This window comes from Cavia porcellus, unplaced genomic scaffold, assembly GCF_034190915.1.
Source record: "Cavia porcellus strain 051 isolate PalLab524CR breed Dunkin Hartley unplaced genomic scaffold, mCavPor4.1 scaffold_1, whole genome shotgun sequence".
NCBI lineage: Eukaryota > Metazoa > Chordata > Mammalia > Rodentia > Caviidae > Cavia > Cavia porcellus.
The window spans coordinates 107978114-107998109 of NW_026947484.1; the positions used below are offsets into that span (position 1 = coordinate 107978114).

General features: G+C 46.0%; 3 protein-coding genes across 7 annotated transcripts in view; 2 read left to right on the top strand and 1 right to left on the bottom strand.

Moving 5' to 3' along the window:
• Positions 1 to 985: 985 nt before the first annotated feature.
• Cdc42se1 (CDC42 small effector 1) lies at positions 986 to 18977 on the bottom strand. 2 transcript variants are annotated; one of them, XM_013142892.3, is made up of 5 exons: positions 18846 to 18977; positions 5702 to 5968; positions 5092 to 5202; positions 3767 to 3859; positions 986 to 3212 (listed from the first exon to the last, which is right to left on the bottom strand). In XM_013142892.3, the coding sequence occupies exons 2-4, from the start codon at positions 5753 to 5755 to the stop codon at positions 3785 to 3787; spliced, it is 240 nt and encodes a 79-aa protein (XP_012998346.1). In that variant the 5' UTR covers positions 5756 to 5968; positions 18846 to 18977; the 3' UTR covers positions 986 to 3212; positions 3767 to 3784. The 2 variants fall into 2 exon arrangements, with proteins under 2 accessions (XP_012998346.1, XP_003479002.1); XM_003478954.5 differs by lacking the exon at positions 18846 to 18977 and adding an exon at positions 9145 to 9301.
• On the top strand, positions 9670 to 16866 carry Mllt11 (MLLT11 transcription factor 7 cofactor). The gene is made up of 2 exons (XM_005007780.4): positions 9670 to 10108; positions 15578 to 16866. Exon 2 carries the CDS (start codon positions 15584 to 15586, stop codon positions 15854 to 15856), a length of 273 nt encoding a protein of 90 aa, XP_005007837.1. The 5' UTR covers positions 9670 to 10108; positions 15578 to 15583; the 3' UTR covers positions 15857 to 16866.
• Positions 18412 to 19996, top strand: part of Gabpb2 (GA binding protein transcription factor subunit beta 2) — a 42082-nt gene continuing 40497 nt past the window's right edge. For 2 of the 4 annotated variants that reach the window (XM_063253159.1, XM_003478893.4), the window contains exon 1: positions 18567 to 18768. The gene's annotated coding sequence lies outside the window, so the exon portion shown is untranslated. Of the gene's footprint in view, positions 18518 to 18564; positions 18769 to 19996 lie in introns of those variants that run through there. The other 2 variants (XM_013142890.3, XM_063253138.1) reach the window with 2 other exon arrangements.

A 19996-nucleotide genomic window follows, 5' to 3' on the forward strand; every position in this document is an offset into this window, starting at 1 on the left:
CAGGATAAAACACTGATACATCCTTCATCTTCTCATTTACAACACTGCTGCTGGTCTTTAGTGGGCCTGGGCATTGAACCCAGGGACATTTTACCACTGAGCTATATAGCCTAGTCCTTTTCTCTAGTTGGAAATGAAATCTTAATTGCCCCGGTTGGACTTATACTTGTAATTCTTCTGCCTCAGCCTCCTGAGCAGCTGGGCTAAATAAGTACTGTGCTTCTTATTTTTGAAACAGCATCTTGCTATGTAGCTTAGGCTAACTCTGAACTATGCTGCCCCATCCAGCCTTGAACATGTGCTAGTCCTCCTTGTACCTGGCTGCAAGTACCTTTTTTTTTTTTTTTGGAGACAGGGTGTAGGTCAGGGTGTCCTCAAACTCAATAGTGATCCTCCTGCCTCACCCTCTTGAAAGCTGGGATTACAGGCAAATGCCACCAAGTACTTCAAAAGCTTGAAAATCTGAAATCCCAAGAATATATTGCTGGGCATGGTAGCTAAATTTGTCATCCTAACACACTGGGCGGCTGAGACAGGACGATTACAAATTTGAGCCCAGCAATTTAGTGAGACCATCTCCAAATAAGAGTTGGGTCCCCTTAACCCTTTATATTACTAGTCTGACCCTCATGTAGCTTGTGAAGGCCCTTGGTTCAATCCCAGCACAATATACAAAACAAAAAAAGGGAACAAGAACAGGAAAAGGATGTAAGATCTGAACCCTTCAGTGTTTCCTCCTGGCCTTAATGCCTGGGTCTCTTCTGAAAAAGCAAAATGTTTCTATAAAATTCCATTTCAGCATCTCTTTTGCCACATGTAGAAAGACTCACACTCACTGGTTCCGCAATACACCTAAAACTTGTGAAATGTGCATTTCCTACCACACAGCTGCATCTCCATCGTGATGAGGGCCAGTCACTTTCAAGTTGTCTATCAGCTGTATTCACCCTTTAATCCAATGTACACTTGAAATGATTACAACTAATTTGCTTACATTTTTTATTTGAAAAATGCATTTAAAAGTTTAACAATTCTTAATATAAATTAGGACTCTCAACCCCATACACATTACAGACGGTGGCTTGAGGCAAGAGAGCACCAAAGACTGTCCAAAGAATGGCTATTAAGTGAGGCTGGAGATAGGAGTTCCCACCTTTCTACCTTACTGCATCCCCTTTTTCCATCCCTAGTCTAGCCCTCAGGCTACCAAGCTTCTAGGGCAACAAGGTGGGCCATTTCCATCTGGACAACTAGCTTGACTAGAACCGAGAGTACTTGGGAATGCAGCTCTACCATCAATCTTAGACCCTGCAAAACTATACAGTACACTGACGCTTGAAAAACTTCAGTCACTGTAGATGGGGACAAAAAGGATAGCTGTATGGAATCAGGAGAGTGGATCCAATTCCACAGTTCTGACCCTGTTAAAGCCAATGAGATCCCAGCATTCCTGTCTCAGAGCAGGCAGGAGCTCATCTGTCTTGTTCTGCTTTCCTAATCACCCTGCAAAGAAAGGGCCAGAACAAAAAACACCTGAGAAAACAAAGTGCCTGAAGACCCTTCTCCTCCACTGCTTTGCCATCCAAAGAACACTGCAACCAGGTGGGGGTGGGTCCTGATCTTCACATAAAACTCCCTGAGTTTTATTTGTGTCTGGTTCTGGTCTTAGGGCACAGGAACAGAGCTTTGAGCTTGGGGACGGGAGCTAGGGTGTGAGTGCTGCTTTTATCTCCTCCTCCTCCAATCCCAATGCAGCCTGTTCCTGTCTTCACACTGCAAGAAAGAAACTAACACATGACCCTCTTGGTGACCCGAAGCCACACAAAAATAAGGAACACACAGAATAAAGATGATATGGAGTTTTCCTGAGCTTACTTTCCAAGGGGTCCCAGTCTATCCATGGCTCATGAGGAATAACCAGATGAGGAGTAGGGTGGGGATCGAAAACCCACTTACAAGTGCCTGGACTTCAGAGCTGGGATTCTCAGCCTCGGGCAACTTTGCTCCTAGGAGACACCTGGCAGTTTCTGAAGCTATTTTTGGTTGTCAAAACTAGAATGGGCTAGAGATGCTGCTCAACACTGAATCATAAAACAGCCCTCTAGTATAAAGAATTATCCAGTCTACAAGGTCAAATGTGTCTCATTGAGAAGCCTTGCTCCGCTTCTCCCTGTTCCTGTGCTATAATAAGGATCTTACAGAGGCAGTAATTTCTACTCTATGTACCTCACCACAGTCAGGAAGTATACCTTGAGATTAACTCTTACTTTTCTGCATTCGCTTTCTCCTCACATCCCTCTTCCTTTTCTCACCTGGGCCAGCAGGGAGGTAGTAGAGGGTGGGCCAGGTCCTCCAAGACTTAAATGGAATGTTGACAGTTAAGATCCACCACAACTCTTACTCAGTGGGAACCAGTAACAGGAACAGAGTTAACGGCAGCGAGAAGAGTGAGGTGGGGGCAATTAAATCATCTTAAATTAAAATTTTAATAAAAAAAGGACCGCTGGGAAGCTGGTAATGCTACAGAAACAAGATTAGAGAAAGACGGGGGAGAGGGGCTGTGAATTTTTTTTTTGGTTTTTTTCCTTTTTATTGGTACCAGGGATCAAACTCATGACTGCCTGCTTGCAAGGCAGGCGCTTATGCCGCTGAGCTAAATCCCTAGCCCCTGGGGCTGTGAATTTCAAGTCTACAATCTAAAGACAGAGTAGACTGGGCAATGCTGCCCTCCCCAGCCCCTGCTTGACATGTGCTTTAGTTCATCACAGGGAAGAGAGAAAGGCAGGGAGGTAGAGAGCTTCTCAGGAAAGCCAGCCTCAGCTTTGGCACTCTCACCTACCTGCCCTGTCTAAGGAGTTCCAGGCTAAGAGTTAAAAAAAGTTGGCACCCAGACCATCATTCAGGAGGAGGGAACTCATCCCTGATTCCCAGAGAACTCCTCACTCAGATCTTGAGTGTCCAGGGTTTCCACTAAGCTCCTCTGGCCAGCCAGTGGTCACTTGGTCAGTCCTGCTGCCTTGACCCATCTCCAGGAGGGGTGACAGCCAGAGAGAGGAGGAGGAGTCCAGTCCCACACCTCAGAGGCACTGTTAGGCAGAAAGGGGAAAAAGGGGCCAAGAAGGGCCCTTGGGATTTGTACATCCTAGCAGGGATCAGGTGAGGGCAGCGTTTCTTCTGGGCTGGACAGAGTTGGAACTTCAAGATGGCAGAACCTGAATTTAAGAACGGAGACACACAAAAACGGTTTTTTAAGAGATTTGCCTTGGGGCTGGGGATTTAGCTCAGCGGCATAAGCACCTGCCTTTCAAGCAGGCAGTTATGAGTTCGATCCCTGGTACCGGAAAAGGGGTGGGGGGGGAATTTGCCTCAAAAACAGACACATATACACACCCAGAGGACTTTAGGGAGAAGCCACTATACAATGCAGACTTTTCTCTCCAGTTCTGTGTAGCCAACCATCTGGGTGCCCTTCTAATGGGTGCCCACATTCTTCCTCAGCACCTCGAGTGCTAGGATTATAGGCATGTGTCACCATGCCTGGCTGAAGCCCACCTCATTTTTGTACCAGAGATGGAACTCCTGCCCTTGCGCTTGCCAGGCAGGCGCTATGCTACTGAGCTACATCCCCAGCCTGAAGCCCACGTTCTCATTCCTCCCATTCTAACTCTCCCTCCTCTTCCACACCCCTTAGCTTCCCATTCTGGCAGAGGACCAGGGTTCTGCACTGGGCTATAAGGACTTATAGGCACGAGCATGCGATACTCACCATTTATTTCCATAGGAGCTATAAGCCCCTTGAATTACTCCAAGGCCTGTCCCGGTTTCCCTTGGACCTCATCTGCTCCTGAACTGCACCTGACTGTTGAAAAGCATATGTGAGACACTGATGCTTGGTGGCACACGCCTCTAATCCTAGCACTCTGGGAGGCTGAGGCAGGAGGACTGAAATTCAAGCCAAATCCGGGCAACTTAGCAATTCAGACATCTCAAAAAAACAAGCCTCCCTTCATGTCAGTCTTCAAGAGTAGTTAAAGCGGGTCTTTTACTAATAAGACACCCTCACAAAAATTTCACTGTATGTGAATTTCATCATCAGTAGGAAAGTTCCATTACCACCACTAGATCTGTTTCCTTTATCCCAAGGGCAGAAATACAGTACATTTAGGTCAAAGGTTGATCGGTCTTTGACATGCCCAACACTCCCAGCCACAGTAGAACTTACTATGGCTCTGATTCAGCAGTTTTGAGTTATGCTTTTTAGCCAGGGTCACTCTCACTATGCAGCCCACGTTGGCCTCTTGCCTAAGCTTCTGAGTGTTAGGCATGCACCACCACCCTCATCAGCAGTGGTTTTTTTTTTTTGGTCTTTTTCTTTTTTATCAGTACCAGGGATCGAACTCACAACTGCCTGCTTGCAAGGCAGGTGCTTATGCCACTGAGCTAAATCCCCAGCCCGTTTTGTTTTCTTGAGACAGTCTTGCTGTGTAGTACAGGCTGGCCAGGAGCCTATAGTAACCCTGACTCAGCCTATCGAGTGCTGGGATTATAGGAGTGCACCACCATGCTTAGCTCCATCGGCAGTTCTTTTTTGTTTTTGAGACAGGGTCTAGATATGCAGTTCAGGCTGGCCTTGAGCTCACCTTGGAGCCCAGGCTGGTCTCAAACTCAAAACGATCCTCCTGCCTCAGCCTCCAGAGTGCTGGGATTACAGGCGTGAGCCACCATGCCTGGCTACCAGTTCTTTTATCAAACTCACAACCTCATGCTTGTTAGGCAGGTGCTTATGCCACTGAGCTAAATCCTTGGCCTATCAGCAGTTCTTAATTAGAAACTATAGTATTTGCAAAATCCCCCAATATTAAGACACATATTCCGTACCTCAATGAAGACCAATATGCTAACTGCAAAGCTAAAGACCCTAGGCCCAGAGATCTGAAATGCCAGGTCTCAGATTTTATACAACCAGTTAACAGGACTAGAAAACCTGCTTCTTGCTTGTTCACCGAGTATTTTACTATATTTCTCAGCTTTCAAAAGGAGTTACAGATCACACCCCCACACCAACCACGCCCATCCTCATTCCCTCATTACCATAGCAAGTCCGTCTCCAGCCCCCATCTCCCCAGAGCCAATGTGAGTCAGGTGGACAAAATTCATTGGTTCCCCAATCATGGTCCGGTCAATCCGCCTTCTCTTCTTCTGCTTAGAGAAGATAAAAGAGTCATGATAAGAGGCCCCTCCTCAAATCACAGCAGAGGAAGAGGAAAGAGTCTTGAAAATCACTAAGTACAGAAAGTGCTAAGGGCCTGGGGGGAAGAGGGGATGTGGTATACTAAGAACACAGCTCACACTGCAGAGGGCAGTGGCCTGTAGGGTGAGTACTGCACAAAGAGAGGACGTGTCCAAGTCACCTCTGGTGATGAGGAAACAATAGGGAAAGCTGGCTGGCAGGCACTAGGCTGTGCTTACAACCACTCTCCCACACAACATGGATAGGGACAGGAGGTAAAGGCCTGTACTACTACCTTCTTCGGCCACCCAGACCCTCTTACTGCACATACACATCTGCCTGGCCACACAGATCCCTTCCTGACAGAAAGGAGGCGGAACACTTTTCCCAAGGCAGATCCCAGAAGGTACTGTACTTCATAGCATGTAGTCACTGATTTCTTGGGGGTTGGAGGGGATGGGGACCACTCACCGGCTGGGGTTTCTCGACCACACAGCAGCCCAGTTTGTGCCAAAATTCACTCATAGTCCGTGAAGGTGCCAGCTTCAATCCTGAAGCCCCACAGTGGGCTCTTGCTCTGGTACTCTGACGCCCCCACCTCAAGATCCCACTATAACTTCACACTGGGTCCACTCAGCTGGAACCCAGGAAACGCTTAGGCGAGCAGTGTCTCCGAAATGCACAGGGCCACAGAAAGGTGGGCACACACAAGGTTATGTTTTCCTTGGATCCAGAACCCTGAATTTAGAAAGTAAAGAGAAAAGTTACTGAGAATACACATATGCTGCAATGTTTAAGAAACCTCCTAATAAGTCCCTATTTTTCCAGTGCTCTCCTACCGGTCCAATCTTGTACCTCAAAACCAATCTTTCCCAAATACAGGAACCTCAGTTTGACTCTCGAACAAGGAACAGAACCAAAAAGCTACCAAAACGGTAAGGGGTAGTAGCTGCTGGCACCAAACAGGAGTAAAGGGGCTGTTAGGACTTAGGGTGAGAGGACGGGCAAGTCCAAAGGACAGTGACAGAAAGGAATGTTTGGGGGTGCAATGAGCTCCTGTTCCCTTCTCCCTGGGTTCAGGGCAGAAGGGCAGGGGCATTTAAATGACTCTAAAGAGGAAATAGTGGTTTTTTTGTTCTCATAAACAAGGCCTCCACCCTGTTCCTCCCTTTTTCTTACCTTGCCCAGAATACCTAAATTTTCTTTTGAGACCACCAAGGTCCTAGGAAAGACTCGCTATATCAGGCTGGATCTCCAGAAGACTCTACAGTGAGAAATTTTTCCTTCTCTCAATACACTGCCCCATTGCTCCTCACTGCCCTCAACTGAGATCCAGCCTCTCCCAAGAAGCCATTTAGCAACCTCATTACCCTGACCTTGAAACTCTCCCTGAAGGCTCTGTACACTTAGTAGCTGTGTCCTGTGTACACATGCCCCCCATGTGTATGGTCTGGTGCAGACATCTGTGCATGGGACAGGTACATGTGCCAAGTGTCTTTCTATATACGAGGAGCCATTTTCCAGCCTCTCCACCCTCTCCACAGGTCCTATCCTGCAGCTCTGCTCCGCTTCACATGCTGTAGCAGCAAGGGCCTTCTTTCCTCCCATGTTTCCACCAGTCCTCTTGCTGCCTCACCACTTTCACCCCTAAGCTGCAGTGACCAATCAGACACAGGCACTTTCCTGTGTCATCATAGTGTGACTGTCCAACAGAGAACCTCCTTCCTTCTTACTACTGCCAGCCAGGGTAGGGCATATCTACATTTCCCTATCCTATATCTTCCAGTCTCACAGGGCAGGTGACATCAAAGATACCAAAAGGGCGGCTTCGGGAATTTTATTTTTTTTGAGATTTGGTGTGCAGTTTAGGCTGGTCTTGAACTATGTAGCCCAGTCTAAACTCAAACTCATGGTGATCCTTCTGCCTTAGTCTGCTGAGTGCTGGGATTACAGCTGAGCATCACCATGTCCAACATGAATTTTTAAACAAGAGCCCTTCTAACCCTGGACCCTAGACACTAGATACCAGAGCACCCCAGACTGACCAAAACACTGTACTGTTATGTTGTGGGGTTTTTTTTTTAGTAGTCTTAAGATGAGATCAGGCAAATACAGCTTCCAGGGGAGTCTGGGTTTTCTTTCACTTCCTGTCCCACCCTTGGAAGAGCAAAGCAATCAGGTCGGAAGCCAGAACACAACTGTGCAGAGAGGGGCGCTACGGTCAGTGGGCAAGTCAGTCAATCAGTCACAGTGTTTGTCCTGATGGTGGTGGGTGGTGGCAGGTGTAAGGCCTGGAGGGAAATGGAGAAAACAATGAAGAATCAGAGGAAACCCGGACAACACCAGACAGTTTGTAACTGAGCAGACAGTACATTCCCCCTCTGCTCCAAGTTGAGCAGCTCCCGGGTGGATGGTGCTGGGAGGGGAGAGGCGCAGGGGAGTGAAAGGGGCAGTGAAGAAACAAGGACCTTTCTGTTCCTTTCCAGGGCCCTAACCAGAGCTGGGTGGAAGGAAAGTGTGTGTGTGGGACTTGGCAAGAATTGTCCAGTGAGGATGAGAAGTGACCAGGAAATTCCATTCCCTGGGACATTAGGGTCTCTGAAACTCGGGGGTGGAGTCAGGGTGTGAAAAACGCAGGACAAGGCCAATGTGTGGAAAGCTGGGTGGGGGAAGGGAAACAGTGCCAAAAAAGGAAGTAAGAGTGACTGACTGTCACTCTCTTTAAAACAGCCAGAGAAGAGTGAGTTCAGGAAAACTGACGTCCTAATCTGGTAAGCAGAGGAGACAGAGGTGCCAGAATCCATTGCCTATTATTTCCAGAAGGGTCTGCAACCACCCACCTGGTGTGGTGGTGCACAACCTGTAATCATGCCAGCAGCAGGGAGACTGAGGCAGGAGGATTGCTGCAAGTTTGAGACCAGCCTGGATTGCGTAGCGTGACCCTGTCTCAAACACACACACACACTCTCTCTCTCTCTGTCTCTCACCGACAAGAGGGATCCATAATTAACATAAGGACGCATTCCAATAGCCACATAATGCTAGGACTGGGCTCTTAAGTCTAAATGAGTTAAATATGGAACTGGGAAGGGTACCCCCAAATCTTGGCGCAGCCAAGGTCACACTAGGTAAGGCTCAAGAGCCCCAAGCTGTGGGGGCGACTAGCAGAGGGGACTGCGGGAGACCCGTGCCCGGAAGGATGTACAGAGGTAGGTCCCTGGGTCCTGTGGTAGCCTCAAACCGGTTCTCCCGGTCCCGCGGCCTTCAGCCCAAGGCCTCCAACCCCGCTGCCTGACAAGCCTTCACAAGAAGCAGCTGCGAAGAAAGGCGCAGAACTGAGAAAGGAGTGGGCAATTCTGGCTGTCAGCCCAGGGAGGCAGCTAGTCCCTGGCTTGGCGACCCCAGACTTGGAAACGGGACTGGACCCCATATGCCAGCCAAGTGGCATGCATGTACCCAGTACCAACCCTCCCCCCTGCCCAGGAAAGGTCTAGTGGAGTTTTAGGAGGAAAGAACTCAGTCCAGACTTGCCTTCCTTCAAACGAGTCACCCTTACCCCGACATTCTCTGAGTCTTCCAACCTTCACCGAGGCCCGGGACCTCTCCGTGACCCTTCAGACTTCGTCACTGTGCTCCGCGGCTCCCCCGGGCTCCGAGGAGACCGCTCCCGGAACCAAGGTCCCCGTGCTCGGCCCCGCACGCACCGCCAGCGGGGTGGCCCAGGCTGGGCAGCTGGGCCCCTCCCCCTTCCACCCCGGCCCTGCCTCCTTCCGCTCCCAAACGCCCGGGCCGCGGCAGCCTCGCCCGCGACCCGGCATCTCCGCAGTCCCGGTCGCCGTCATCGCCTTCCCCACCCCCGGCATCCGGAGCGTCCCCGCCGGGCTTGCGCCGCCGAGCCGCGCTCCCGGCCTTACCTGCTCCTCTCGGGCATCGAGGCGTCGGCTGCCTCCGGGGAAGCTCCGGACCGCGGTCCGCAGCGTGAGCTTCCTAGCTAGCTCCGCAACCCTACGGCGTAGCCGAGCGCTGTGCGGCAGAGGCGGGGCGGGCCGAGGGCGGAAACGGCGGCGACGTGATTACGAAACCCGCCGGCAGCGGGCGCGCGCACGGCTCCCCGGACCGAGCCGGCTGTGCGGCGCGCGCGCGAGGACGCACATCTGCAGTGCAGTCTGATGGCCGAACCTGAGCCGGCGCCCTGGAGTTTGTGGCCATCGCAGCGAGGCTGGCGCACCGCCTGGGTACCCTTTGTCTCGCGTGGTCTCAGCGCGCCAGGCATTGCGGGGTCCGAGTCGAGCCGCGGCCTCAGACCTAACCGAGTTCACAGGCGCCGAAGCAGCCTCGCCAATCTCTTATTGTGAGGGTGGAAAAGCGAGGCGGGAATAGAGATGGGGGTCAAAGGAAAAAACATATTTTTTTCCCCCAGAACACCTAATAAGTATCCTAAGGTCCTTATTGGGAACAAAGTGACATTCCTGTATTCCATCGCTTAGAATCAAAATTTTTGATCAATAAATCTAAGTCAGAGAACAACGCATTCTCTGCTTTCTGGTCCGCATGGGGGCTATGGTAGAGACCGGGAATGATAGTCGGACCAATAAGCCTATGGAGATGCTGAGCTCCCCCCCCAGCAAACGTTCGGGAGCCTATCATTTGAATTAGCCGAGTCCGGAAGGGAGGGGGCGGGGAGTCCTCCCGCCCTTCTTAGGAGGGGCTGCATTGCAGAGGGAGACCGAGCCCGCAGACTGTCACTGAAGAAGGTGAGGGTGTGAGAAGACAAATTCGTCAAAGCCCCAACAGCTTCCTTTTTCTCCAGTCCAGAGCAGACCCTGAGACCCTCAAGTATTCCATCTTTGGAACACGCTAGTAATTCACTGTTCGCAGGTAAACTGAACTGGGAGGGGTGGGCAGAGGGCTGCAGAGGTAGAATAGCAGTTTCTTCTGCTTAAAGACCCCAAATAAGATTGAGGTGGGGAACTGTTTGAGAAGGGGGCGCTATGAACAATGGGTAGCGATTTGTTCCCAGATTGATATCTCTTTACTAAGATCTCCATCCATCTTATTATTTACCTATTCATTAATTTCTAACAATCTACATGTAATGATTTTTCAGCACTTAGCTCATTTCAAGTATCCATTTTCTTATGATTTATTGCCCTGTGTATTTAATATCGTCAGTTTAGTCATCTATATCTTCCTTTTCTAGCTCTAATTTTTACTATCAGTTCTGTGGTGACTCTTTAGTTCTATATCTCCCTGGTCTCTACTTCTCTGCATTTCCTTTTTTTTTTTTTTTTTTTGTAGTACTCTATTTGTCTCTGTGGGGAGGGGTCTTGAGGGGTGAGATATAGGGTAACATTGGGAGTAACCCCGACATTTAGGGTCTCCTCCCCCTACCTCTCTGATTTTTGCTCCAAAGTGAGGTAAGGAAGGTGGCAGCCTTTGTGTCCAACTGTTTGATCCCATACTGAAATTGGTCCAACCACACAATGTTAATAGGGGCAGATTCTTAGTTGATCCGTGGACTAAGTGGAAGAAGATCATGGCTAGTAGGAAGATTCACGCTCAGAAGAAGGCAAACATGGTGTGCCAGTGTCCATGCCTCCACTCCCGTACACCCTTCCCACCACTGTCTTGGTGGCAGCATGACACAGCAATGCCCTGTGGAGGAGGCCAGTGATGTCCAGACAGAGCATCTGGACAAAGGGTATTTGGGTGTGTCCATGGGGGTCAGAAATAGTGCATCTTTTTAATGTTATTTTAGTCAGGTATCTCTAAGAATAGATAGTTATATATAGAGAGATTAGGTTTGGCTAGAATATCTGGATAATTTCAAATAAAGGACAGTGGGATGCAGTTACTGAGTGCTTAGGGTGCAAGACCAAACCCTTAAGATAAGTAAATAACAGATTAATGACAGATGAGATGAGGTGTGGGTGGAGAACTGGAGAAATGGGAGAAGCCACCTGATAAGCCATCTGCAAATCTGAATGACTGAAGTTAAACCCATACTATATTAAATTAAAAGTTCCATTGTTAATATCTTTATGTTAATAGTCTTGTTTTTAGCAGCAAATTTCTGTGTAGTCTTACATTATGTTTTTTTTTTTTTTTTTTTTTTTTTTTTTACCTTATGTTCTTGACTTGATTTTAAGGCCACATATATTTGTGTATGTCTTTCTAAGTGCATCTGGCACCTGAACATTCTGTGGCTCTGTGACATAGCTGGGGATTCTAGGTCTTTTGAGCTAATATTTCACAAAATTTCTTTTGAATTTTTAAAATTGCAAGATAGTTCCATTAGACACTTAGACTGTTCAGGCAGTTTTATATATAACAAGTTACAAGAAAAGGAGTCAATTTGTCAAAGAGCTTTTTTACTTTTCTCAGATTCTAGCTCATTCTATTGCCTTTTACATTTTTACTACTTAGATAAGGATCAGGAATAATCAATACCTAACCTACTGAATGCTTGCCTGCCTTTCTTTCTTTCTCTCTCTTTCTCTCTTTCTTTCTTTTTCTTTCCTTCTTTCTTTCTTTTCTTTCCTTCTTCCTCTCTTTTCTTTCTTCCTAAGAGAAACATCTTTGTATGAGGTACTGGTGATCAAACCTAGGATATCATGCATGCTAGACAAGTATTCTACATTCCTAGCCCCAGAACATCTGTTCTTCAAGAACTAGAATCTCATCAAGTATGGTGGTGCACACCTAGAATCCCAGCCTGAAGGAAAGGACTGCAGGGTCAAGGGCAGCCTGAGCCATCTAGCAAACCCTTGTCTCAAAAAAAGAAGAAAGAGGGGGCTGGGGATTAAGCTCAGTGGCATAAGCACCTACCTGACAAGCAGGCAGTCGTGAGTTCGATCCCCAGTACCGATTAAAAAAAAAAAAAAAAAAGATAATAAAGTCCCATAAAATTTGAAAATAGTAAAGAATAATCAAGAAATATCATGTACAGGTACAAACTTCCTCTAATGAATGTGGTCACTGGGTGTATCTAAAATGTAGCAATAAAATTAAATTTAAAAAATTGAGACTATTGAGGGCTGGGGATTTAGCTCAGCGGCATAAGCGCCTGCCTTGTAAGCACGTGGTCGTGAGTTCGATCCCTGGTACCAATTAAAAAAAAAAAAAATTGAGACTATTGGGACAGAATTATACAAAGCTTTGGCAAAGACTGGGGACTGTGAGACTTAGGTTTATATAAACTGGCTAGAAATTTTCACAAATCACTAGATAAGTTTTCAGGTTTGGTCTAGTTCTTAACTTCTATTTCTTTTTCTTCTTATTCTATTTTTTAAAGAGCCTATTATGTGCCCAGCATTACACTAAGGTCACTCTGTGGGAGAATTACCAGGGAGATATAACAGAAACCAGCTACCTAGGGACAAAAACTGGAAATACAATAAACAGTCCTAATAGGTAGAGTTAGCAATACTATTGATTTTAACATTTTCTTCTTAGGGTCTCCACAGTCCTAGACCTAAGCAGGGACTGGTTGGTTAACAGGTACAACTATTTTTCTATCTCTTTCTTGTGCACAAGTTTCTGCAAATTACTGTGAAGGCGATGGGAGCTAAGTACCACAGGATGATGACCTTACCTTTCCAGTGTCACTCTCCCACCCCACCCCCATCACCCTCTGCAAGCAGCTTCTCTGCTGAGTAATGCTCAGTTCCCACTTTATTTTGGAGCCTGAACCAAAGAAAAGAACAATTCACAATTAGCCTACTCACTCACCACTCCTGAAATCCCCATATTCTCACACATTACTGTGTTCTAGATTAAAACTTTTTCTCTTTGCTTTAGTACAGATATCTCACATTATATAAGAACATTTTGGAAGCTATTTTTTTGTGGGGGGAGTGAGGATCAACTCAGAGCCTTGTGTATGTCAGGCAAATGCTCTATCACTGAGCTATCTATGTACTCAGCATCAGGCTGTTTAGAAGTCACAGGCTGGTGAGAGCTGACAGGCCTAATAAGTACTGAACAAAGGTCTTTTGAAACAAAAATTCTAATTTTGGAGGCATTAGAATATTTTTTTTTATTTGATGGGACCATTTCAGCTAAGGCTTCCTGCCCCTTCCCTTGGCTGGTAAGTAGGAGGGTGGAGGTTCAGGGAGCTGTATAGCATCAGGCAAGGTGTAGGTAGGATCAGCAGAAGCTACTCATTAAGGCATGGAAAAGTCTTGCCATATAATCTAGACTTCCCTCTATCTGGCATTTCAACCACCCCCCCCACCAATTTTTTTTTTTTTTTTTGAGATAAGAGTCTTGGTATGTATTCCAAACTGGCCTAAACTCACTATTTAGCTCAGGCTGGCCTTGAACTCACAGGGATCCTCCTGCCTCAGCTTCCCTAGTGCTGGGATTACAGTTATGTGCTACTGTGCCCTGCTATCCAACTCATTTGCTCTCCTTATTATCAGGTATACTCTAGCACTAGGGTCAGAGGAGGTCCTGTTTATAACAGAACAATTCTTCTAGCACCTGGATTTTTTTTTAATTAGAATATTTTAATTGCATCAGTATTTTATTTTAATTTTTTTATCGGTATTGGGAATCGAACTCATCGAACTCATAAGCACCTGCTTTCAAGGCAGGTGCTTATGCCGCTGAGCTAAATCCCCAGCCTTGGATTTGGTTTTGAAGAGGTAGATTAGTAAGATTATCTGTAGACTAATAGATGAATGGTAGGGTACTCACTGTGTTAAACACTGAGAGAGCTTAGGATATAGCTGTGTCATAGCACCTGCCTAGCAAGCACAAGGTCCTTCAATTCCCAGTACCAAGAATAAATAAATGCTGAGGGGAAATTAACCAGCTGGTCTTCAATGCCTGGGTGCAAAGCCTAAATTTCCAGAAACTACATTAGTTTTATCCTTAGAGACACTTCCAATCTGTTGAAAGAGCAAGACTATCCTTCTACATCAACACGTTACTAGTAACAGATAACCAACCAGAGTGATGACGTTAAGCAAAACCTTACAGGATGTTGGGAGAGATGGAGAAACGGGGGATATTGAGCCAAGTAAATTTGAAGAAATAGTCCTCGAAGAGTTGTGTTGATAGCGGGGAGGGCCTAGAGGGCAAGAAAGAAAATAGGAAAGAAAAAATCTTGGAAGACCTCTTCAGAAATATCATGACCTTGCTGGGCATGGTGGCAAACAGCTGTAATCCCAGCACCTGGGAGGCTAAGGCAGGACTGCCTAGAATTGGGGGCCAGCCTGAACTACATAGTGAGACCTTATCTAAAAAAAAAAAAAAAAAAGTATCATGAGCTCTTAAAGCAAAAGCAGAGCTGGGTGTGTTGGTGCTCACCTGTAATCCCAGCACTCAGGAGGCTAATACAAAAGGACTGAATGCAAGGCAAGCCTGAACTGCATAGGGAGACCCTGTCTCAAAAAAAACAAAAAGAAAGAAAAACAGATTTAATTTCCCTAGAGATGTGAAGTCTTCAAACCTGGGAAGTATTTTAAGAGTGGAAGGTTTTAAGATAGGAATGTGCATAACTTAACTAGCAGGTCCATATTACATAGCAGGCTTTGAAAATCAGACTCAAGCTTGAGGTGATAGGCCGGGTATTTAGCTCAGTGGCTTAAGTGCTTGCCTGGTAAGCATGAGGTTGTGAGTTCAATCCCCCTACCAAAAAAAAAAAAAAAAAAAAAAAAAAAAACCTTGAAATGGTGGCAGAAATCTGTAAACGCAAATATTCAGGAGGCTGAGGCTGGGCTACATAGTAAAACCCGGTCTCAAAGAGAAACAAAACCTAACCTTTTCTCATTTTGTAGTGACATTTGTTGCCTATTACATTAAATTGATCTTAAGTCTGAATTTTTTGGGGGGAATGAAACAGGATCTTGCTATATATTCTAGGCTGGCCTTGAACTATGTAGCCCAGACTGCCCTCAAACTTACATCTCCTGCCTTAGCCTCTCAAGTGCCAGGATACAGGGGAAAAATTCCTAAAGTTTGTTCTAGAGAGCTTAGATTTTTAAAAAAAATATAAATGAGGATGTTGGGTTTCTAAACTAGAAAATGCTCCATGCAAACTGGGTATGGTAGCACAAGATTCTAACCCTAGTATTCACTCTGGGAGGCTGAGGCAGGAAGACTGCATTTGGAGCCCAGGGACTTAATGGAACCCTGTCTGAAAAAGTAAAAATACTGCTCATTTTTTTTGTTTTTTTGGTACCAGGGATCGAACTCATGACCTTGCTCTTGCTAAGCAGATACTTATACCACTGAGCTAAATTCCTGGCCCAAAATAATGAAGAAGAAAAAAAAAGAAAGACCAGGAGACAGAGACGTTGCTTTCACATGAAGACTGATAAATGTTTTTTTTTTTTCTAGGAAACAATGAGGGACCCCGTGAGCAGCCAGTACAGCTCCTTTCTTTTCTGGAGGATGCCCATTCCGGAACTGGATCTTTCTGAGCTGCAAGGCCTGGGTCTGTCCGATACATCCACCCACAAGATCAAAGACAGCAGCACTGGCAAAATGACTGGGCAAGCAAAAGCAGCACAGCAGGAGAAAAACCCTGAAGGGGACACCCTCCTTGAGTACAGCACCTTCAACTTCTGGAGAACTCCCATTGCCAGCATCCACTCCTTTGAACTGGACTTGCTCTAAGACCAAGACTTCTCTCACCACCTTGCCCTCAGTGTCTGCCCTTCCCACCTCCCTCCTTCCATCCCTTACCATTTTAATCTTGTTCTCTTCCCCCTGTTGTGTTGGTGGTGCTGATGAATCTGCCTGCTGAATTGTATTTATGTATTTATTTATCTATCTATTCATCTCTCTATCTAATCTACTCCATTCCTCTCAAAAAGCCCTCCAGCTACAAAGTAGAGGCTCAAGCAATGGAGTATTGGGAAACAGGGACTCCACAGCATTCTCCCCTGCCCCCCCCCCCACCATCAGCTTCAGAAAGTCCTTATGGGGGCACCAAGGAATAGTAGATAGTGCAAAATAGAAAGCTGATTTTTTTAAAATTCCATTTTAATCAGCTTCAAAGATTGCTCAAACCTTCCTACTTTTTTTGCTCCAGGTCAATAAACATAAATATTTCTTAAAGGGTTGACAAAAATCTTGCAAGTTTTAATTTGAGATGACTTGCTACAAAACAAGATTTCTAAAAGGATAAGATTTGCTTTTGAATCCTGCTTCTTCTTGTAATATATTCTTTTTCCATACAGAAACTGGGTTACTTAAAGGTAAAACAAGAGGAAACAATATGTCATGGAAAATGAAAAGTGTTAAGTCATCTCAGAAAGAGCTAAGATTTTTCAAAAAGAGCATACTTTTAGTCTATTCACTTTACAACTTTGCTCCTAACTGGGTTGAAAACTTGCTGAGAAAAATCAGATTTGAAATCTTAAGATATCTTGCTGACTGCTAAGATAATTTGTAAAGTTTGTCTTCTAAAGGGAATAGTATTTAGCTCTTTGTATTTTAGTCTTGCCCACCTACATTTGCAATATATAATAACAATCTGTGAATCTGAGGCCCAGTTCAACTACTTTGACCATGAAATGAACAACTACCGTTTGACCCTACACCTTTTCCCCACTTCTTCAACATCATTACTGATTTGTGCTGCTATTTACTTGTTTGTTTAATAAAGACACTCAGTCCCAGGACTGGATTCTATTTTTTTTCTCTCTGTAGGCCTTAACAGGAGCCAGGTTTTCATATTCAGCTTATGTATTCATCTAATATTCAACTATCAGGAATAATGACTTAAATAGATGTATACATTAAATGGTGAACTTTGGGTTGAACCAATAGGTAAAACGAAAAGGGAGAAAAAAAAGAGTGAAATCTATTTGTAATTAAATTCTAACTATTTTTATGCTTGCCCACGGATTGCCAACATATTTCTGATAAAATTTTCCTAGGTGCCCAAAAAATAAACTAACTCACTCAAATTTATCTGCTCATTTGTAATTTACCTCTTTCCAAAAAACTATTTGAAATAACTTAAAAAGTCTTTATTATGGCGGGCACTTTTTGAGGCCAAGGCAGGATTGTAAACTCAAGCCAGCCTAGCCAATTTAGCAAAACACTTCAAAATTTAAAAAAAAATAAAGGGACTGGGAGATAGCTCACTGCAAAGGTTTAGGCCTTAGTACTGTTTTTTTTTTTTGTTTTTTTTTTAAGGCTTTTGTGTTGCTACTATTTGAAAAACACTAACTCAGACAGAGTAAGAGGCTACAAATAGGATTGAAGATTCTCATTTAGTGACTTCGACCCTGTCTGAAAAAAGGGGGTGTGGGCGTCAGGTGATGTAGTTCATGGTGAAGGTAAGGGTTTAAGCCCTAGCAATAAAAAAATTTTTTAAAAATCTTGCGCTCTATTCTCAAAAATATCAGCCTTAATAGTTATTAATGTCATAAAGATGACATTTAAAATAGGATTTAAAGAAGTCTGCACAAGGGAGAGACATCAATTCTCTTATATAGGCTTTAAAAGACCTACCATCCAAAAACCCAAATCTAAACCGGGCGTGGTAGTTCACGCCTGTAATCCCAGCACTCGGGAGGCTGAGGCAGGAGGTTCGTTGCGAATTCGAGACCAGCCTGGGCTACAAAGTGAGTTGAAGGCCAGCCTGAACTGCAAAGGGGCCTTTTTGTCTCAAAAAGACAAAAAAAAAAAAAAAAAAAAAAAAAACCAAACCCAAGTCTACTCTAAGCAATGGGATAAGGAATGACAAGAGGTCCTTTTTCAGATGGGCTATTCTGACCTCAAGTCCTTTAATCATGGAAACTGGTGGGTGGAGATAGGATCAACTGATACGTGATAAAATAAATGTGCAAATTCATATTTCATCTTATGGACTCCCAGAACGAATATGGGACAGGTATTTGTTTTACGATCTGAGAGCCTGCTGCTGCAGGCGGTCACGAAATACGCGATCCTCCAGCAACAGAGCCTAAGTCATGCACAGAGCCCAGGAACACCCCTTAAGCATCATTCGAATTTAGAGCAAGGACGCAAGGTTTTTCCCATCAACCATAACGCTAGGTCCCCCTGAGAAGTTGCGAAGTAGAATCAAAACTCCTACAACCCTTGACTCGTTAGCGGTTTCTGGGTTCTTGCAGCCAAAACCACCTTCAAGGTCCATCCCTTACCGGAACTATACAATCGTAAAACACGTAATCAATAGTCCTCCGCCTCACTAAATAGTCCCTCCTGAGATGTCGCCGATACACACTTGTCCGAATCAAGAGCCCTTCGATACTTAAAGAGATGAACTTCAGAATCGCATCACTTTCACATCCGAATGCAATTGTGAGCTTTCTCATCAATTTTCCTCCACAGATTCCTCCGCCGAAACACGTACTCGCGACCTTCACTTCCGGGTCCGCCATTTTGTTGCCTCCATTTCTCCACGAGGGGGGGGTAAAGGCCCCCAAAATATGCATACATGAAAAGGCCATAAAAGTAACCGTCATTGACAGGGAGTTTTTAATTAGAGGAGAAAACGAGACCAAACTGGCGGGCTCGGTGAAAGCGCGGCCGGCAGCGTCCGGGACGAGGAGGTGAGGGGAGAAGAAATGCGCGGACTCGGGGGCATCAGGGTGGAGTGTACGGTGCCATGAGAAGTCATGCCGCTTACCAGCCCTGCCCGGACTTCTGGGTGCTCGCCGAGCGGCGCCCCCTCATCGAAGCGGCGGGGAGGGGGACGCAGAGGAAGGGGATGCCGTCGAGAGGAAGGGGAGGGACTGGAGGAGGTGAAGATGGGGGTGGGTTAGACCTGGGACTGGGGAGCCGGACCACGCGACGCCCGGACCACTGAGGTGACCGCCAGGGGGCGGCGTCCGCGGACGGCCCGGGGCTGCCGGTGGCGGGACGGGGCTGCCTGCCGAGCGGGGATACGGAGAACTGGAATTCCGTGGTGGGAGAAAATGGGCTGTCGAATTCTCTGACTCCAGTGGTAAACTAAAGATTTAGTGAGCTCCGTAACCGATGTAACAGGAGCGGCGAGGACGGCACCGCGGGTCTCTGCACTGTTTGCACAGCTGGCCGCCGGCGCACCGTGCAGTCTCTCATTGGATTGCTCTTTTCCTTGTTAGCAGAATTCTTTCAGCTGTCAGCCCTTTTCCTCTTTACTTCTTAAATGCTACTCTATAGATTGGCACTCTGCGCCCTCCCAGTGCAAAACGGGATTCTGTGGTGTACCTTCAATTGTTCAACCATTTGGCCATATTTGCATCGTGCTGGGTCCACCCAGTCCAGTTGAGATTTTTTTTTTTTTTTTTTTTTGTACCAAGGATCGAACTCAAGACCTGTGCTTGCCAGGCAGGCGCTTAGGCCACCGAGCTAAATCCCCAGCTCCAGTTGAGATGTTCTTAAGCATCTGTTTTCCTACTTGCTTTGATAACAGTGAGAGAACTGCACCACCCAAATTCTTACATTAAAGTAATTATTCTTTGATAACAGCGACTGTTTTTAAGAGCTCAAGCTTTCACACTTACCGAGAGTTCTTGTGTTTTTATTAGGAAGGAGAAGTGAGTGCCTTTTCATTTAATTCATCTTCAAAATCGTAGGAGATGGCAGGAGATGTAGCTCAGAGGTGGGGCACTTGCCTACTAGATATGAAGAACAGGGTTTAACTCCATTGGAGGAGGGTAAGAAGGTCGTAGGAGACAGTTTAGACCAGATTTGTCTTCTCACTATCCGTGGGGAAAGTGAGGCACCTTCAGTAAGGAAAAATTTCTTTTTCTTGTCTTTTCGTTTTTATCGTACCAGGGATCGAACTCACGGCCG

Excerpts from the sequence above, each read along its gene's own strand:
- Mllt11 (XM_005007780.4), top strand. The coding sequence starts at position 15,584 with ATGAGGGACCCCGTGAGCAGCCAGTACAGCTCCTTTCTTTTCTGGAGG.
- Cdc42se1 (XM_013142892.3), bottom strand. The coding sequence starts at position 5,755 with ATGAGTGAATTTTGGCACAAACTGGGCTGCTGTGTGGTCGAGAAACCC. Across the intron at positions 5,203-5,701 it reads TGGTCGAGAAACCCCAGCCG|CAGAAGAAGAGAAGGCGGAT; the intron begins GTGAGTGGTCCC and ends ATCTTCTCTAAG. Across the intron at positions 3,860-5,091 it reads CTGGAGACGGACTTGCTATG|TCAGGTGCAGTTCAGGAGCA; the intron begins GTAATGAGGGAA and ends GCTTTTCAACAG.